Source organism: Phocoena phocoena, chromosome 19 (genome assembly GCF_963924675.1).
Source record: "Phocoena phocoena chromosome 19, mPhoPho1.1, whole genome shotgun sequence".
NCBI classification, from domain to species: Eukaryota; Metazoa; Chordata; class Mammalia; order Artiodactyla; family Phocoenidae; genus Phocoena; species Phocoena phocoena.
In genome coordinates this window covers 58,583,173-58,604,134 of record NC_089237.1, presented here as the reverse complement: position 1 = coordinate 58,604,134, position 20,962 = coordinate 58,583,173, and the positions used below count along the sequence as shown (strand labels likewise).

The 20,962-nt window shown below is 45.4% G+C and overlaps 1 protein-coding gene across 3 annotated transcripts in view; it reads left to right on the top strand.

Annotated features, from left to right (window-relative positions):
• PRPSAP2 (phosphoribosyl pyrophosphate synthetase associated protein 2) overlaps nucleotides 1-20,962 on the top strand; it is a 39,174-nt gene that overhangs the window by 14,402 nt on the left and 3,810 nt on the right. For all 3 annotated transcript variants that reach the window (XM_065897789.1, XM_065897791.1, XM_065897790.1), the window contains 5 exons: nucleotides 875-990; nucleotides 8,497-8,552; nucleotides 16,434-16,582; nucleotides 18,423-18,493; nucleotides 19,657-19,803. In XM_065897789.1, coding sequence (XP_065753861.1) covers nucleotides 875-990; nucleotides 8,497-8,552; nucleotides 16,434-16,582; nucleotides 18,423-18,493; nucleotides 19,657-19,803 — 539 coding nt within the window. The remainder of the gene's footprint in view (nucleotides 1-874; nucleotides 991-8,496; nucleotides 8,553-16,433; nucleotides 16,583-18,422; nucleotides 18,494-19,656; nucleotides 19,804-20,962) is intronic.

Genomic DNA, 20,962 nt, shown 5'->3' with positions numbered 1-20,962 from the left:
AGTTCCACTCTGACACTGTGTACCTGGAGATGGCGTCAGATCCCACGGGTTATGGGCTCAGTCCCACGTGCCTGCTCCCCTGACCCCCCAGACGCTCACTGCAAGTCCAGGTTGTCACCTGTGCTGACCAGTTGGCTATAAATCAGAGGTTCCCACGACCTCCTCTTGGGTTCGATTAATTTACTAGAACTCCTCACAGAACTCGGGATCACTGTTTTCTTACTGTTCACCGGTTTATTATAAAACGACATGATAAAGGATCCAGGTGGGCATCCGGGTGGAAGAGGTGCGTGGGGCAGGGTATGGGGAGGGGCTTATGCCCGTGTTCACCCGCCTGGAAGCTCCCTGAAGCCCGTGCTGTTGGGACTTTATGGAGGTGTCCTCACAAGGGTGTGCTCGTTCATTAGCTCCATTTCCAGCCCGTCCCCCCTCTCGAGAGTGGGGGTGGGGAGCCTGAAAATCGTGGTGACCGGAGCCCATCCTGGGTCGCCTCATTAGAACAAAAGATACTCTTGGTACTCTTATAACTAAGGAATTCATAAGGCTTTCAGGAGCTCCGTGTCAGAGGTGGGGTCAAAGACCAGATATTAGAATAAGAGATGCCCCTGGTGCTCTTCGCACTGAGGGAATGGCAAGGGTTTAGGAGCTCTGTGCTGGGAACCGGGCGGCAGAGACCAATATTTATATTTTCTTTTATCTCATAATCTCATTGTACTAAAAGAAAATCTGAGAAATAAAGATGCTGAGTTTTTGATGAGAGCAGTTTTTAATAGTGACTTGTTACACCTGGTATCTTGCTTTATGTAGTACTTATTCATACGGTGCAACTGGTCATGAAGCTATTTGTGTGTCTGTGTCTGCTTTCTTTTCAAAGGTCTGACTCATCTTATTACTATGGATTTACACCAGAAGGAAATTCAGGGCTTCTTCAATATTCCTGTTGATAATTTAAGAGCATCTCCCTTCTTATTACAGTATATTCAAGAAGAGGTGAGCTAGCTCAAACTTTTTAACATTCTGTTTAAGGTTGAAAGATGCATTTCCATTTCCTTGGGCTGTCCATGAAGGATTAAAACTTGATGTATTCTGCTTAAAGTACTATTTACTTTATAAATGTAATTCAGTGTATTTTTTTTTTCAGTCTGAAATTCTCTTCCCATTTAGATTATTACAGAATACTGAGCAGAGTGCCCTGTGCTATGCAGTAGGTCCTTGTTGGTTATCTATTTTAAATACAGTAGTGTGTATATGTCAATCCCAAGCTCCCAATTAAAGAATTTGAAAAAGAATAGATACCTGTATATGCATAACGGAATCACCCTGCCGTACACCTGAAACTAACACACCATTGCTTTTTTTTTTTTAACATCTTTACTGTAGTATAATCGCTTTACAATGGTGTGCTAGTTTCTGCCTTACAACAAAGTGAATCAGCTATACATATACATACATCCCCATATCTCCTCCCTCTTGTGTCTCCCTTCCACCCTCCCTATCCCACCCCTCTAGGTGGTCACAAAGTACTGAATTCGGTGTATTTTTAAATTCTTAATCTGCAATTTATTTCTTTTGCTAAGCGGTTAAAATTGCTTTTTTTTTTTTTCTTTTGGATGTCAGGTGCCTAGAGTCACCTAGTCGTGATTGTGACAAATATCTCACTGTCATCATTGGTCCATGGGTGGTCCTGGGCCTCTTTTATGTGTCCCTCTTCCTGCCTTATCTTTGTCCATCCACCTGTAGTCGTCGGCATCTGCGATCCTACCACCCAACAAGAAAACTAGCACCATCATAATCACTTAGGTCCACACGTGTGGTCCTTTTGTGTCCCATCCCCCTGCCTCCTTCTGCCCAAGGGAACCACTATCCTGAATCTTGTTTCATCTTTCTCTCAATTTCCTTGGTTAAATTTATTCCCAGGTATTTTACTTTTTGGCTCTGTTGTAAATGGAGTTGTTCCTTTTGGCTTGTTCACTGCTGGTAAATAGAAATGAAACTGACTTTTGTGTGTTGATCCTGCACCTTTGCTGGACTCATTTATTAGCTCTAATAGTGTTTTGTGTTGTATGTGGATTCTCTAGGGTTTTCTACATGTAAGATCATATGGTCTGTGAATGGACACAGTTTGACCTCTTCCTTTCTAACTTGGGAACCTGTTTTTCTTGTCTGATAGCTGTGGCTAGAGCTTCCAGTACAGTGTTGAGTAGCAGTGTTGAATGTGGGCATCTGTGTCTTGTTCCTGCTCCTAGGTGGAACGCTTTCAGCCTTTCACTGTCAAGTGTGAGGTGGACTGTAGGTTTTTCATTAATGCCTTTTATTACGTTGAGGAAGTGCCCTTGTATCCTATTCCTAGTTTTCTGTTTTTATCATGAAAGGGTGTTGGATTTATCAGAGGCTTCTTCTGCATCATTTGAGATGGTCACGTGGATTCTTTTCCTTCATTTTATTTATTTATCTATTTTTTGCGGTACGTGGGCCCCTCACTGCTGTGGCCTCTCCCGTTGCGGAGCACAGGCTCCGGATGCGCAGGCTCAGCGGCCATGGCTCACGGGCCCAGCCGCTCCGCGGCATGTGGGATCTTCCCGGACTGGGGCACGAACCTGCGTCCCCTGCGTCGGTAGGCAGACTCTCAACCACTGCGTCACCAGGGAAGCCCTCCTTCATTTTATTAATGTGATATATTACAGTGATTGATTCTTCTCATTTTGAATCACTCGTGTTCCTGGGGCAAATCAAACATATATAATTTTAATATAGTTACATTTGTTATTCTTGGATGTAATAGCACTTTTGTGACTCATTATTTAAGAAGCCTTTTTAAATGTTAACTTATAATGCACTTAGCTATTTTGCTTTTTTAGGAACTCTTTTCCTCACGTGAATTATTTGTCTCTTTAATAATTTTTCCAGAGAACGCTTTTAACAGTATTTAAAAGAGAGCAGTTTGTAGATTTCTGAGCAGTTTCTTTCTGTCAAGAGTACAGGGCTTCCCCATCCTCCAGAAACTAACGTAGGCCCTCAGTAGTGAAAATGGGTTGAAGTATTTTTGAAAGGGAACACTAGAAAATATTCTACTTGTTTTTTTAAAGTTATGCACAAGAAACATACAAACTCTAATACATTCAAAAAACAATATGAATGTAATTTACTTGAATATGATTCTCAGTTGAGAGAGAAAGGGTGCGAGAGCGCAGCTCCTGTCCTCACAGGAGGAAAAGGGCCCAGGCAGAGGGAGGAGCGTGAGGGCAAGGCTGGGCTTCACACAGCATGGTCCCAGGAAGAGCCATCTCAGTGATGCCTCTAGTTTTGGAAGAAATAGAGCAGTCGGTGTACACTTTTTTTTTTTTAATTTATTTATGTTATCAGTTTATTTTTTTGGCTGCGTTGGGTCTTCGTTGCCGCACACAGGCTTTCTCTAGTTGCGGCGAGTGGTCTTCATTGCGGTGCACGGGCTTCTCATTGAGGTGGCTTCCCTTGTTGCAGAGTACGGGCTCTAGGTGCATGGGCTTCAGTAGTTGCAGCCTGTGGGCTTCAGTAGTTGCAGCACACAGGCTCAGTAGTTGTGGCTCGCCGGCTCTCAAGCACGGGCTCAGTAGTTGCGGCGTACGGGCTTAGTTGTACCGCAGCATGTGGGATCTTCCCGGACCAGGGTTCGAACCCGTGTCCCCTGCATTGGCAGGCGGATTCTTAACCACTGCGCCACCAGGGAAGCCCTCGGTGTGCACTTTTATAGGCTAATGTTCATCTTTTGGTCTGGCGGATGTTTCCTCTCAAGACACCAGGAGTGCTGTGTGCTGACATCTAGAGACGTACATGGCAAGAGCGACTCTTGAGAGGCCCCTGTGGGCCTGGTGAGTCAAGGCCACAGCACCCTTGGCGCTGATCCAGAGGTCAGGGCAAGGTCATTGCCCTTCATGTAGGCGTCTGCCTTGGTGCAAGGCTGCCTGCCACTTGAAGAATCCCGTCTTAGGTTTCATTGTTGAAAATAAGTCGGACCTGAACCCTCTTAAACTGCTCATGGTTCAGCAGATATGGGAAGTGGGGTCCTTGTTTCTGACGGTGAGCTAACAGTGGTAACCTCAAGTGTTTTAGTTTTAAATTCTCTGTTCTTCATTCATAGAGGTAAATTAAAACAGCCTATAGAAAATGAAACACTATATGGGAGCTCACTGTTTACTTTTTTATAGTATATGTACTTGCTTTATACCTTTTGTTTTCATGCATTAGAGTTTCTCAGGCAGGTGGTAGATTCACCATATTTTACTGAATCTAAGTTGCCGTCAGTTAAGGTTTATGTTATTCATGTCATCAAGAAAGAAGGCAGCGCTGCCAGTCCTGCTGTGAGGCATTGCCTTCGTGTCACCTGGTGGCTCTATTCTGCAAGCTTTGACACTCACCCTCTGTTTGACAGCTCACCCTCTGTTTTTCTTGGGTTGTCAAGGGAATTTGAGCACTTTGTGCCAAAAGTGGGCGTTCAGCTAATGGGTGCTCATTGCCTGGAAACTGTTCTGCAGCCTTGGCCGTGTTGCTGTGCGTGCGTTAAGCATCCTTTTCAGATTTAGTCCTTCCACAGCTTCACCTCCTGGCAGGGAGTCTTCCTTTCGTAGGTCCCAGAAAGCATTTGATTGTTGCCTTGCAAGAAAGTATGGAATTGTGGTCATTCCTCCAGTGATGACCCTTGATTCATGAATATGAAATTTACATCGTGCTGCCCTCTTCCTGTGTCTTTCTGCGTGCATGGTAACTCGTCATTTTAATGCTGAATCATAGTGAGCTCTTTCTGGCGACATTTTATTTTATTTTATTTATTTATTTTTTCTGGCGACATTTTTTTGTTTGTTTGTTTTTTTGTTTTTGCTGTACGCGGGCCTCTCACTGCTGTGGCCTCTCCCGTTGCGGAGCACAGGCTCCGGACGCGCAGGCTCAGCGGCCATGGCTCACGGGCCCAGCCACTCCGCGGCATGTGGGATCTTCCCGGACCGGGGCACGAACCCGTGTCCCCTGCATCGGCAGGCGGACTCTCAACCAGTGCGCCACCAGGGAAGCCCTCTGGCGACATTTTAAATGGCAGTTAAGCCTGGCCCGGAGAGAACCAACAGTGCCTGTGATTCATGTGAATGGAGGACATAGGAACACCGTGGCCACCTTCATGCGCGCGAAGGGGTGAAAGCACACAGTGCAGCTGCTGTGGGGCTGACAGCGGCTGTAAGGCAGCACGGAGTGTAAGGCATCCAAGTTGTAGACATAATAAAATATAACCCAAAAGAGGTTTGGGTATTGATTCAGTGTAGTGTAAAAAAATGACTAAGTATTATAGTGATAGTACTAGTAATCATTGGTCTGCACCAGGGTTTTTCAAGGAAATTATGAAGAGGGGAGGCTACCAAGTGTACTTTTGTGGTGTATCGAGAGATTCCATCCCATCAGTTTTTAAAATAGGAACTTATAAAGTGATCCTGTTTCTGATTCTTGAGTTGCTTTATTTCCCCCCTGTGTTCTTCTTAGTGTCTTTATACCAGTTCACTCTCACTGTCAGAGAAATGAGATCTGGCAAGAAATGGAAAACCAGGGACACAGGCAGGGGTGTAGCAAAGGAGTGTGGGTGTCAGGCAATTTGATTCTCTGTGGTCCCACAGTGGCCCTGGTGGTGTTTTCCCTTAATAGTTCCGGGGAAATTACTACAGGGTTTGGAAGTCAGACTTGCATGACATGTGGTGTGTTTTCCCCTCCACTTGATAAGATTAATAAGAATAATCTTCGAAAATGTGAAAAATGAAAACTTATGTTTACAGTGGCAGTTAGGGAAATTCTGACAGAAGTGATGAAACAAGCAGCTTCCCTGGACCACCAGCCTGGGCCCAGGCCCTCTGCAGGGCTCACCCTGGTTACCAGCCTGCGTAATGTCCTGAATCCTCTCAGACCTTTGCCTCTGATTTACCTCCCATTTCTGTACACCTAGTTACAGAAATTGATTTGTGGGGGCTTTTTGAAAAAAAAAAAAAAACAAAAAAACACATTGATATATTGTTTGTGTTGTTCTGTAACTTTGTTTCCTTTCCTGTGCTCGTGTCTGGAGGTCTTTCCACGTTCAGCTGTATAGGATTACTTCTTTCTTCATGATTGCGACGTAGTACGTCATCATCATTCTGTGATGGTGTAAATGTTCTGTCTGCTGTCAGAACGGCAGCCACACATACCTGTTGAGTCCTTGAAATGTGCCTGCTGTGACTGGAGAATGAATGGAATCCTTCATTTTATTTAAGTTTAATTAATTTAAATTTAAATAGCTACCTGTTTAGATGTTTAAAGCACAAGTTTAAATGAGCCGCAGTTTTTTCAACCATTTCCCTGTTGCTTGGATATTAGGTTGTTTTAATTTTTCACTCTTTTAAGTGAAATATTTTATTTTCAAAATATATTTAAGTCATGTTGCATTGAAAATTCTTGTACCTGCCCTTTTGAGTACTTACGCAAGTGTTTTTCTGAGCTATATTAGGAAGTGGAATTGCTTAATTGAAAAGTATCTACATTTTTCATATTTTAATAGATATTACAAAAATTGCAATTGTCTGAAGGGGCTGTATTTGTTTACACTTGGACAGAATTCCCCATGTAAAACAGTGTTTTATCTTTTTGCTGTGGTTTTGAAATTTCAGCACAGTGTGTCCAGGTGGATCTTTTTTCCATTCACCTCACTAGATGCTCAGTGGGTCCCTTTCATTCTCTATGAATTTTGTTTGCTATAGTTTGAGTATTTCATCCCTTCTATCTTTTCATTCCTTTCTTTGGGAACTGTTAGAAGTTGAAAATCTTGGATCTAGTCTGTATATTGTTTAACTTTTTTTTTCAAGTTTTGCATTCTTACATGCTGCCTGGTGGGAAAATTCCATGGCTTAATCTCACCCACGGTTTTTTTTTTTCAGCTGTGTCCCTCCTGCCCTTCAGCCAGCTGAGTTTCTTATTTGCACCATAATAACTTCCACCGTCTAGATTTCTTTTTGGTTCATTTTCATAACAACTTGTTCTTTCTTTATGTGTATGATTTCCTGTTTTGACTCCTGAGGAGAAAATAGACCTGTTTTTATTAAAGAGTCCTTTCTTTTAAAGTTTCTTTTTCTTTGCTCTATTAACTGTTTCTTCATTTGTTATTTTTTTCTCTTGGCTGGGTTTGGTGCTGTTTGGTGATGTTTGATGAGGCAAGAAGTGCATAAAGCAGTTTAGAAAGACTTCCAGCAAAAATAAGGAAAACGCCTAAATGAAAATACTTTTTGCTACCTTACTCCCTGATAATGTTGGATAAGTTAGGCTTTTTATGTGTATAGATGGATCAGATGTAGAGATTTCTTATCCATATGGATATATCTATAATAGAGCCTTGTTCAAACTAATCAGTTTTTTTGTTTACTAAATATTGATTATTTTAGTGCTTCCCATGTACTAGGTATTGTACAAGGTGCTAGATGTTATTAAGTGCTTTTATTAAAATTCATTAATCTAGCGTAATTGTGAGAAATCAGTGGGGATATATTTGAATGAAATAATATAATTTAATGAAATGATTAAATTTTAAGAACATAATTTGAAAATATTGCCAAGATGAAATCAGAAACAACAAACTACTGCTCAGCTTAAAAGTAGTTCTGGGCTTCCCTGGTGGCACAGTGGTTGAGAGTCCGCCTGCCGATGCAGGGGACACGGGTTCTTGCCCCGGTCCGGGAAGATCCCACATGCCGTGGAGCGGCTGGGCCCATGAGCCATGGCCGCTGAGCCTGCGTGTCCGGAGCCTGTGCTCCGCAACGGGAGAGGCCACAGCAGTGAGAGGCCCGCGTACCGCAAAAAAAAAAAAAGTAGTTCTGTCTTCTAAACTCTCAGAAGTTGGTAATGGGTGTATCTTCAACTGTAATTATCCTAGTACAGATCACTTCAAATGTTTAAAGTAAAACTCCAAAGTAGACTGATATTTTGCTTATTTTCTTAAGGGCTCTTAATATCTTTATGAAGCAGTGCTAGGCGGGCTGATTCCTTTAACAAATTGGTTTCTTCATTATGCTGTGACAGAGACACATTAAGTAGTTATTTGTTTGGACTGCACTTACTTGGAATTCAACAGGTGCCTTGAATTCAGATTCGATGAATGTCATCCTTGCCCTGTGAAATTACATGTAACTGGGATTCATGAGAGTACCTCCTGTTGACTTCATAAAAACACCTTTGCTGCCACATAGATATGAGCTAATTACTGACTAACCCTACTTTTTTCTTAAAATAAGTCTATGAGAGTCATGCCTTGATAATAATTTTTTTTATTCCTAGGTAGGCATTTCTTCATCTTCTAAAGAGGAAATTTACTTTGAACTTTTTGTCTTTTTGGAAAACTTTGAAGTGACCCGAAGACATTTTTGAGTCTGTTGGAATGTTCATTTTTATCAGTTACCGGGTACTGGTGTGAATAGCCTTGTGGAGACATGGCAGTAATCCCCAACCTCTCCTCTGTCACAGATTCCGGATTACAGAAATGCAGTGATCGTGGCCAAGTCTCCAGCCTCGGCTAAGAGGTAGGTGGGAGCTCCTCCGAGCCACACCTGGGGTCCCAGCCCCGTCGGATCCCAGGTGCTCTGGATTCGATCTCAGCGGTTCCCACTGTGTCTCTTATTTTTTATCCTGTGAACTGATAGTTTAATACTCCACGTGCTAAGTGATGATGATTTATTTTCCTCCCTTCTTTCCAGTCCCAGTCTGTGACTACCATCACATTTCTTACCAGAAGCTGTCCAGGGCTGGGGAATCCCAGCCCAGTGCTTAGGCAGATCTGCCATTTCAAATACCAGTGAATGTATTTTGAGGTTGTTTACTGCCTTTTATTCAGAGAACTCAGTAATTTATTAACAGAATTGTATCCAGCCAAGAGGCTGGATTGGTATGTGTTAAAAGGTGACATTTTACAAAATTTACAAACACTACAAGGTGTGCAAATGGGGCAGTGCTTAGAGTTACATGTAACCTGGAGTAACTGATGACTCAGGGACACAGAACCTAAAGTTGTGTCTGAATTGAAAGGGTTTCACACACAGACAGGCCTTGGAGATAGTGTGTTGGGTTCCACACCTCTGCCAAATCCAATATCACAGTAAAGTGAGTCACATGGATTTTTGGTTTCCCACCACATATAAAAGTTATGTTTACACTATACTGTAGTCTGTTAAGTGTGCAATAGCATTATGTATTAAAAAACATTGTACATACCTTAATTTAAAAATACTTTATTGCTAAAAAATGCTAACCATCACCTGAGCCTTCAGTGAGTTGTAATCTTTTTGCATCAAAGATCAGTGATCACAGATCACTATAAAAAATAAAATAATAATGAAAAAGCTTGAAGTACCTTGAGAATTACCGAAACGTGACACAGAGACATGAAGTGAGCAGATGCTGTTGGAAAAAATGGCGCCGATAGACTTGCTGGACGGAGGGCTGTCCCAGACCTTCAACTTGTAACAAGTGCAGTGTCTGCGAAGTGCAGTAAATCGAGGTCTGCCTGTACTAATGTTCCCTGGAGAAGCCGCTCTGTTGGGGAGGGAAAGAACAAAATCAAACGTAGGAATGAAGGCTTTTTCTTAAAAATGCTCTTTTAAAATAACTTCCCACAATCGAATACCTTTGCTCCCTGGATCATTGTTGAGCCCATGGAGTGAGAGAGTGGAGGTGCCTCCATCCTGTACCCACCGTTGTTAATGTGGAAGGATGAGGGCAGCTTGCACGTCGTAAGCTCTTGACTTCACAGGTGTTAGGATAAGTGGTTTTCCATTACAAAGTAAGAATAGCAGTTAGTATATTAAATAAAGTTGGCATTTGTGATAAAGCCATGGAGTTGCCATGTTCGTGGGACCAGCCTCCCAGTCAGCCAGGGCTGTGCCCACACAGGCTTCCTTCGAGAAGCTCTGTCATGGAGCCCCATAGTGTCCGTTTGATTAAGTCAGGTACACCGGGACTCATGCTGGAACATAAACATTTCAAACAGCCTTTCCAGAGATTTGTGCAAAGGCTGGATTAATGCTGATTTAGTAATTTCCTTTTCTCTGATACACGTGCTTTTTTAAATTAAGTTGAAAATCACATAACATACATTTAACTTCTTTAAAGTGTGTAATTCACTGGCATGTAGTGCGTTCACAGTGTTGTACAGCCACCACTTCTGTCTGGTTTCAGAACTTGCTCTCATCCCAGAAGACCACCCCGAACTCACTGAGTGACCAGTCTCAGGTCCCTTCTCCCCCATTCCCTTGCAGCTGCTGATCTGCTTACTGTCTGTAGATTTACCTATTCTAGATATTTCATATAAATGGAATCATATAATATGTGGCCTTTTGTGTCTGGTTTCTTTCACTGAGCATAATGTTTTCAGGTTCATCTACATTGTAGCATATATCAGTAATTCATTCCTTTTTATGGCTGAATACTATTCCATTGTAGGGATGTACTTCACTTTGTTTATCCGTTCATCTGTTGATGGGCATTTGGGTTGTTCCCACCGTTTGGCTGTGAGGAATAGCAGTGTTGTGTACAAGTGTCTGTGTTGGCATGTTTTCATTTCTCGTGGATATATATCTAGGATTGAAATTGCTGGGTCATATAGTAATTGTATGTTTCCATTTTTGAGGGACCACTAAACTTAACATACCCCAAACTGAACTGCTCTTTGCCCCCAAAAGCCTGTGGGGTTTGGCTGGAGTAGCGCAGTTTTTGTCTTAAAGTGTCCTGGCTTGTGAGGCTGCCCCTTCCTTGGTCTGGCTTTTGTTTGGGCACAGCTGTGAGCCTGGGGTAATGAGGCAGAAAGACAGATGGGAGGACCCACCACTGCATGTTCCCTCTCACAGGTGAGGAGACACATCAGGGAGGTGAGGAAACGGATCCAAGGTGATTCTGCTGTGTTGTTTACAGGAAGGTAGCAGCACAACTAATGACTCCTTTTTTTCTTAATTTATTTTTTATTTTTATTTTTGGCTACGTTGGGTCTTTGTTGCTATGCGTGGACTTTCTCTGGTTGTGGTGAGCGGGGGCTACTCTTTGTTACGGTGCGCGGGCTTCTCATTGCAGTGGCTTCTCTTGTGGCGGAGCGCGGTCTCTAGGCGCGAGGGCTCGGTAGTTGTGGCTCACGGGCTCTAGAGCGCAGGCTCAGTAGCTGTGGTGTACAGGCTTAGTTGCTCCGCGGAATGTGGGATCTTCCCAGACCAGGGCTTGAACCTGTGTCCCCTGCACTGGCAGGCAGATTCTTAACCACTGCGCCACCAGGGAAGTGCCAGCTAATGACTTCTTAGAGTGTCTTCCCCACCAGTGATTCTGGGATTTGGGCGTGGGCCGAATAGGCTTGAGGTTGGCTTGCCCATTCAGTCCATCTCACTCGGTACGTGTGTGCTGTGCCAGCCGTTTTCTAAGGGGGGAGCAGTACAGCCCGCTTCTCCCCTCGGGCTCGCAGATCACCCCGTGTGCTGTTTGGCCAGTAGGTTGTTAGGTAGGTTGGGATGAAGGATCGAGCCTCTTTTTCCCGCCTTCTGTAATGGAGTCCACAGTAGGTTACACTGCATTCAATAAATGTTTTAGGACGGAGATGGTTGCTCCAAAGGGGATGAGGGTATAAAATAGTGTAGTTATGGCTTTTGCACCCCGCATCAAAGGTGTGCTGAGCGCTCTTGGTCGGTAGCACCTGCCGTGGCATCTCCCACAGCGCTGTGCTGTGATTTCCTCTCGTTTTGACATCCTGATTTGCATACTCATCCAGAGTTAGGGCTTGAGATGGCATTTCCAGCTCAGCAACACGCCGGTTTTGATCTGATTGTTTCCGGCTTCCTCCTCCAAGTCTTTTATTTGGCGCCTCACCTTAGAAAACTGTTACAGTTCATTTAAGAGACACCCTAAGGCAGCAGGAAGATAGTTAAACTAGGAGTCAAGAGACGCCGGCTTCCAGCTGGTGCCTACCCAGTCTTTGTGAGAGAGCTGAGAACCACGGTCCAGGCTCTCTGCAGGCCTCCATTTCCTCGTCGGCAGAGTGGGGGGTGACGCCTGCACTGCTTATCTTACAGAGCGGCGTGTGCCGAAGAAGGTGGGAGAAACTTCACAGATTGAGCAGCACGGTGCACCCTGCAGTTCTGCAGCTTTCGGTGGAGTTGAGGGCAGAGCTGTGGTTGAGCAGCCCTTTGGCAGTGAGCTGTTGTCTTGAGTAAAAGAGGTCATCTGAGAACATAACGTTGCTTTAACAAACAGAACTTGCTTTAGTGAGCAAGTTGTTTGGAATTGTTTTCCTGGAATAATTGAGTGAATAGAAAAAAAAAGTCTGAGATCCTGTGTTTTGTTCTGACCCATGATGTACATTTACCCTCATCATAGTACAACCAGAAGCGAGACTGAGTTGCTTTGGAATTCCTCTGTGACCGTCAGTGTCTAAAGCAGTATGACCTACCGGAACAATCCTGATTCCTTTTTTGGAATCAGGTGGGAACCCAAGTTACGTTACTGTTCTATGAAGTATCAGAAACTAACGTCACTGTGCAGGTAACGCTTTATTTATCTTGAAGGTACTGTGGTTTATAGTTGGTAGTGTTATAGTCGGTTAGTAGTGCTGGAACAGCATTATTCTAGGAATTGGCAAACCTCTACGAATTCCTGATGGGAAAAGACTTCCTTAGAGGACAATTGAGAGCTCAGGACTTTTGACAGTAATCTTGTTTGTGAAGCCAATCTTGGATTTGAAGGAGCACTTAATCTCTGTGGTGCTGTGAGGTTAGCGTGGGGCAGAAGCCAGTGAAGGCTCTGCCGTGGTCTTTGTCTGAACATATCTTTTTCTGAGGACTTCTTTAAAAACTGTTTTGAATTTTTTTAAAGGGTGAATTTAAAGTTATGCAAATACTACATCTTAACTCTTAGGATCTTCAGCAATTGTTATTAAAAATGTTCTCCCCCTGAGGCTCTCCCTCTTTTCCTTAAGCAAAAATATTCACACACACACACACAGATACACTTTTCTGGATCAGGTTATGCAGTACAGCTCTGCTCCTGTGAAGTCTGTTGTCTTTTCCTTGGAAATATAAGTTGGATTCATTGCAGGAAGGGCCAGACCAGTAGGCGCTTCTTTCTGTGCGTTTGAGATTTTCTCAAAACCACAGAAGACTGAACTGCGTGTGCTGCGTAATGACATCTCCTACTGAGGGGAAGTGTAACTTTGTAGAAAGTAATTTGCAATGGATGTAGCATCCGTTTAAGTTTCTTGAACCGATTGCAAGCACTGTGACAAAACTCTCCTTGGTCGTGGAGTGCAGACGGGAAACGTGGCACAGGGGAGATTCTGTTCCGCCAGGGAGCACGGTCATGCCTTTAAGTGCCTCCCTGTGGCATTGCAATGCCTTGGCTGTGTCTAGTGCAGGTAGTCCTGATGATGGGGTTCTGTGAAATCCCTAATTTATGACCACAGCCCTTGTTTTTGTTTCTTTTTAGCTGTTCTTGTGGGCCGTAAGGAACTTTTTTTGAATTTTTGATGTTTGAAAACCAAGGTTGGGAGAACTTGTTGGATCTTCAAGCACCTGAACATTTTTTTGTGCACTAGGTGCTGAAGATGGAAAAATGAGTAAGACCTCAATGGTGAATTCTACCAAACATTTAAGGGGGAAATAATGCTAACTGTACATAAACTCTTCCAGAAAGTTGAAGAACTAGTACTTCCCAGCTCACTTTATGAGGCATTCCTTACCCTGATAGCAAAGCCAGACACAGACATTACAAGAAAAGGAAAACAGATCAATATTCTTCATGAACCTAGGTATAAAAATTCTAGGGCTTCCCTGGTGGCGCAGTGGTTGAGAGTCTGCCTGCCGATGCAGGGGACGCGGGTTCGTGCCCCGGACCGGGAAGATCCCACATGCCGCGGAGCGGCTGGGCCCGTGAGCCATGGCTGCTGAGCCTGCGCGTCCGGAGCCTGTGCTCCGCAACGGGAGAGGCCACAACAGTGAGAGGCCCGCGTACAGCAAAAAAAAAAAAAAAAACCCAAATAACATCAAACTAAGTGAAACACTTAGGGATAAACCTAAGGTGTTCAAGACTTGCACACTGAAAAATATAAAACATTGCCTAGAGAAATTAAAGACCTAAATGAATGGAGAAATATACTGTGTCTGTGGCTTGAAAGACTCAATATTGTTAAGATAGCGTATCTCCTCCCTACATTGGTCTGTAGAATTGACACCATCCCGATCAAAATGTCAGCAGGCCTTTTTTTTATAGAATTTGACAAGCTGATTGCAAAATTCATATGGACATGCAACGAAACTAGAATAATGCCCCCCCCGGAAAAAAAAAAAAAACTTTGAAAAAGGAGAACAAAGTTTGGAGATCTAACACTACCTGAATTCAAGACCTGTTATAAAGCTAAAGCAATCGTGATTGTGTGGTATTGGAATAAAGATAAAAAATAGGTTAGTGGAACAGAATAGAGTCCAAAAATAGACCCACAGGTATCTGGAAGACTGATTTTCAGCAGATGTGCAAAGGCAACTTAATGGGGAAAGGCTAGTCTTTTTAACAAATGAAAAGTGTTGGAATAATCAGATGTTTGTGTGCAAAATAATGAATTTTGAGCCATATCTCACATCATTTTTAAAAATCAACTTCAAATGAGTCATATACCTAAATGTAAAGCCTGAAAGTATAAAACTTCTAGAGGAAAACAGAGGGAAAAAAGTCTTTGTGACCTTGGTTTAGGTAAAGATTTCTTAAATATGACACTAAAAGCCCAACTGATAGGAAAAAATTGTTAAATTGGATGTCATGAAAATTGAAACTGCTCTTCAGGAGACATCGTTAAGAGAATAACAGGGGAAAGCTCAGATTGGGGGAGAACATTTGTGAAGCATATGTCTGAAGAAGGACTTAAATTCAGAATATATAAAGAATTCTCCCGACTTACTAAGAGAACTAACAACCCAACTAAAAAATTGGCAAAAGAGAAACAGACCCTTTACCAAAGCATATATATAGGTGGCAGATAAGCGCCATTTGTCATGAGGGTTCAATGCAAACTGAAACCACAGCGACCCAGTGCATCCTGCTGGGATGGGTACATTGAAAGGGCTGACAAGCGGCCCGTGCTGGCGAGGGTGTGGAAAAGCCGAGTGCTCACACACGGCTTGTGGGCGTGTGGCAGCCACTTTGGGAAATGGTAATGTGTGATCCAGTCACACCAAGGGAAAAGGAAACATGAGTCCAGACGGATTTGTACATGAGTGTTCACACGGTTTTGGAACAACTCATGACTGGACACAACTCAAAAGTCTATCCAGGAATTTCCCTGGTGATGCAGTGGTTAAGAATACGCCTGCCAATGCAGGGGACACGGATTCGAGCCCCGGTCAGGGAACTAAGATCCCACATGCCGTGGGGCAACTAAGCCCACGTGCTACAACTGCTGAGCTCAATGAGAGAGCCCACGTGCCGCAAACTGCAGAGCTCACGCCCTCTGGAGCCCGAGCACCACAACTAGAGAAAGAAAACCCACACGCCACTACTAGAGAGAAGCCCATGCCCTGCAAAGAAAGATCCTACGTGCCTCAGTGAAGATCCCGCATTCTGCAACTAAGACCCGATGCAGCCAAAAAATAAATGAAATACATAAGTAAACAATAAATCTTTAAAAAAAAAAAAGTCCATCCACAAGTAAATGGACAAATAGTGATAGACCCACACCGTGGACTGTTACTCAGCGATGTAAGGGATGCTCTCTTGATGAATGTGGGTGAATCTCCAAACTGTTAGGCCGAGTGAACATAGTAAGACCAAATTAAGGACTACAGACTCCGATTCCACTTACGACATTCTAGAAAACGTAAGACCATGGTGATAGAAAGCAGCTCACTGGTAGCTGATGCTGGAAGGAGAGATCGCAGAGGGGCACAGGTGACGTTTGGCAGGGGTAGATACTTTCAGTGACTCGGTTGTGCTGACAGTTGTACAGATACAGAAATACATCTGAGCTTATGAAATCATACGGTTTAGGTGTGTTCAGTGTCTCGTATCTCAGTTACACAACGAAACCTTGATGCTTTATACTCTGATGAGTAGTTAGTGCACTTTGAATCACGTGGTTGGTTCTCACTGTTAACTAGGTAGATAGGTAGAATTAATTAACAATTCCAAGTGAGGAAACGGAGGCTTAGGGGAGGTGAACTAACTTATAACTTACACGGGCTCACTCGCTGGCCAAGTGCCAGGGGGATGTGTGGTCATGTGGGGTCTCCACACTTTGTCTTGGATTCTGAGAGTCTAAGATTATTAATTCTCCTTTTTCATTAACGCTTTTGGAAACTACCTTTTTAAAGTTCCCGTGATGTTTCTCCGTAGATGTTATCAGAAACCAGCTTTGCGTGATTGTGAACGGGTCTCCTGCTCTCCTCCAGGGCACAGTCTTTTGCTGAGCGCCTGCGACTGGGCATCGCGGTGATTCACGGAGAAGCGCAGGACGCCGAGTCCGACCTGGTGGACGGGCGGCATTCCCCGCCCATGGTCAGGAGCGCCGCCGCCATCCACCCCAGCCTGGAGATCCCCAGTAAGTGTGCTGCCCCCGGGTCGCTTTCCTCTTTGATTTTAAGGCTGACTTAATTTTTTTTTCGAATGTGAAGTGCTACTTCTCTTTTTGTTTTTTAAATTGGCAAAAACTGATACCTTTCGTGGCCTGGCTGTGGCAAGTGCACTTCTGGTGGCCTCTTAGAAGCAGTCTGTCTGGTCATACCAAGACCTATGCACATGCTCAGTTTAGACGCATCTGTGGCACGTCAGGGATTTCACTTGTTCATTCACTAACATGTCCTAGAGTAAAGTAAAGTGTAACACAAGCAGAAAGCTTTTGGTGCACAAGTTATTCACTGTAGTGTTATTTCTAATGCAAAATACTGGAAAAGTCTGAATGGTTCACCGGAGGGCGGGGCTTGGTGAAGAATGTCGTATCAGCACAATTCATTATGCAGCCCTTTGAAATAATTAAGACCCTGGAAGCAAGAGAAAAATCTATGGAATGTATGTGAATAAGGGAGAATACAAGAGTGTAGGCCTGTCTTTTGCCCGGGCGAGGAGGGAATATGAAGGATGAACGTGGTTGTGACTGGGTGGTAGAGTTATGCATGAATTTGTTTTTGTTTTTAAGAAACTTCCCTCAAGGTTTAATAACATCTTCTCAGTTAAAAAAAAATACTGCTTTTGTTTGAGTCTGCCGGGGAGAAAAGACTTTTCCTCTACCCTCTGTAGCTTCAGTGCTCAGGAGGTTGCAAATAAAACTGACAGAAGACAGATCAAGAAGAGAAAAGATAAGGCTTTAAGAGGAGGTTGCAATTCGGGGCTTGTATATGGTCCTCACAGGGGAAGGGAAGCGGAGGAAGGGCGCTGATGGGAGGGCCAGTGGCTCATAGGGAGGATGGATGGGAGACAGGACGGTGTGTGACAGTGTCTGTGCAGGAGTGGTGCCGACTTCTGGTCTGGGTGATGAGAGCCAGTCTTCCTGCGGTTGTTGCTGGGAGGGGGTTTAGGACAACTGAATTCTTTTGAGTTCCTTTGGGGAGCTCTGCTTTTAGGCAGATAAGGGACTTCAGGAATTCAAATGCCTTCAGCTTAAAATACTTTTCATGCCGCTGTGGTGTACTCTGGACCCCTTCGGGTTCTCACGTTGCCTAGGAGTTTGCTCGTTTATAAACAAAAAACCTCAGAGAAGGAGATACGGTCCTGGGATGGCCATGAAGGAGCGAGACTGCAGCTGGGCCTTGTGGATCCCGGTTAGCTGAGGTGGACGTTGAAGGCATTCAGGCATGGGTTCAACTGGGGACAGGATGGCAGGGGCAGGGGCTGGGCTTTGTGTGTGGCCGTGGGTGGCCAGGAAGGACGCCACCCTGACCACCGAAGCTCCCTGGAGGGAAGACATGGGGAAAAGGTGGCAGCAGAACGCTCCCGAGGGCAGTGAGTCCCTCGCGTTGTTTTTGCGGTCCTTTGCACTTTAGGGTCAGTTTATTTCTGCAAAAAAAGAGGCTGGGATTCTGACGGGGTGCATTGAGTCTCTAGATCACTCGGGGAGCATTGCCGTCTTAACGGTACTAAGTCTTCCTGTCCGATCTGGATGCCTTTTATTTCTTTTTCTTGCCTGACTGCCCTGGCTAGCACATGCGGTGCTCTGTTGAATAGCAGTGGTGAAAGTGGGCATCCTTGTCCTGTCTCTGATCTTAGGGGAAAGGTCTTTCATCCCGTATGATGTTAGCAGTGATTTTTCCGTAGTTGCCCTTTATCGGGTGGGGGAAACTCCCTTCTGTTGCTGGTCTCTTGGGCCTCTGTCATGAGACAGTGACTTGCTAAGGCCTCGGCTGGGCTCTTAACCGAGAAACGTGTGCGTGTTTTGTCCTGGGCAGTGCTCATCCCCAAGGAGAAGCCCCCGATCACAGTGGTCGGTGACGTGGGAGGAAGGACCGCCGTCATTGTGGTACGCAGGCCTCTCTTCCTGTCACTCTGTCGCGCTTGCCGCTGGTGCTTTGCTGGCTGGCTTGCCAGTCGTGCTGGGGACGGTGCCAGGTAGGTCTCACGGGCGCCTTGTGCTGAATGTCTGCTTTGGTCCAAAAATTGAGACTCGCCAGGTGACCCACAGCTTCTGTCCGGCTTGCCTACAAATCCGAGGCTCCCAGGACCCCCCTGGACTGGAGCATTTGCTAGAGCAGCTCACAGAACTCAGAGAGACACTTAGGTTCACTAGGTCATTAAAGGATGTGACATAGGACACAGATGAGCAGCCAGATGGAGAGAGAGAGGCACGGGGCAGGGCTGGGGAGGGTCCCTGTGGAGTTGGGGTGCATCACCCACTCGATGTGGAATGTTCATCCACCTGGTTCCCTCCCCAAATCCCATGCTACTGGGATGTTATGGGGGCTTCTTCCTGGAGGCCTGATGGATCATTAACCCCATTTCCAGCCCCCTCCCCTCTGTGGAGGAGTTGGGGCCGGCCGTGTGGGTGCTGCAAATTCCAAGCTTCCCTGGTCTTTCCGGTGGCCAGTGCCCATCCAGGAGCCCACCCAGAGTCATCTCATCAGGACAAGAGGTTTCCCTAGTGCTCTTACCGCTAAAACATGTAAAAGGGCTTTAGAAGAGACCAATGTATATATTTTCTATTATCTCATACTGGGAGTCTGCGAGATTAGAAACCACTGGACTGAGTATTTTGTTAAAATAATAATTATTATTATTTTTCCCATTATAAAAATATATGGAAAAAACACATTTCCCATCCGTGCAGAAAATTTAGAAAATAAGGAAAAGTAGCAAGAAAAGCGGAAAGAACCACCTAGAGTCAAAAGCATCTTCTAACAGGTGCTTTACTATGCATTAGAAAAATCTAGGGTGAGTATTTCTGGAGCACCTGCCTGTGGGGTGTAGCCCTAGACGGTAGGGATAGAGAACTATAGGCCCAGGGCGCCTGTGCTGCGCTGTGGGAGGCCCGGAGGGAATGCAGCGGGAGCCCGGTGACCTCGCTGTCTGGACACGTCAACGTGGACAGCAGGTGTGTCACAGTAGAATTAGTCCAGCCTTTTTCCCCGTGGTCTAGACCCACCTTTACAAAAGTGTTCATGTCTTTTGCTGAATCTGTAATGCCAGGACGACATTATTGATGATGTGGACAGCTTCCTCGCTGCAGCAGAGACCCTGAAGGAAAGGGGTGCGTATAAGATCTTCGTGATGGCGACTCACGGCTTGTTATCCTCCGACGCCCCTCGACTGATCGAGGAATCTGCCATCGATGAGGTAACAGAGCCGGGCTGAGTGTGGGCACAGCTGCCTGGTGCCCGTGCCCATCCCGACCTGTGGTCACGGGAGCAGGTGGAGAGTGAGCTGCTCTGTAGTTCAGAGTGGTAGTAGTTCTGTTTGCGTGTCACCGCCTGCAGCCTCTGTGTTCTGCCCGTGGCAGTGGGTGATAGTTTTAGTGACTCTCGTAAGTGGAGCCCTTGGCCCTGACGGAACTGCCTGATGCTGGGCACATGCCGTCCCTGAGCTCCGGCACAGCCCTGCAGGGAGAGTGAGAAATTGTGCACCAGAAAAGTTCAGTGACTTCTTAAGGTCAGGCAGCTACGAGCCCAAGCTCGTAGGGTTCAGACCCTAGTTTACCCGATGCTAAAGCCCAGCTCTCTTCCTGGTACAGACGCCCGTGGCATGACGTCGGGAGAGGAGGGCACACAGGGCCACCTTCCTAAACTGCCTGCAGCTCCCAGAGTGGCTGAAGTGAGGCCAGCCAGGTTTCCTCGCCCTCCTTTGTCCACCCCTCCTTCCAGGGGCCAGCTAGCTGCGGGGGTTGATTGTGTGAATCACGTTCTTATTATCTTTTAAGAAGCAGAAATGCTGTCTCCTGTATATTCCTGGATATTGAATCTTAAACTAGTCGGACTCCTTTAACTTTTCTGAGGCCCACACTTTTCCTCTTGAGCAGTCACTCTCCCTGAGCCTGGCCCATGCTCATCATCTCTGATGGGTTCAGGATGCTTTAGCACAGAGAGAAAGCCAGGCTCGCACGGCTTAGCTCGATCCGGCCTCCTTTCTCCGCTGCACGAAACACACGCAAGGCGGGAAGACTTCAGGCCCACGGCGGTGCTCACTGGTCTGTCCGCGTGGCGCTAGGCGGGGTTCTCACGGGTGCTCTGTGTGGGCAGGTTAGCAAGAGCGTGTGGGGGGCTGCTGCACCCAGTCCCTCGGAACAGAGTGGACTTTGGAGAGGACGCGTGAAGCCCCGGACGCGGAGGTCGCACATCCTAGGCCAGCAGGGGGGCTCTGTCACTGATACCCATACCGGGGAGTTGGGTCGGTAACTGATGGATAAGCGGGATTCCATATAGGCCTGTAGACAAAGCACAGTTGCCCAGTAGATAATAAAGCTATGAACCATGTGAAAGTAACAGCAGGATCGACAGGG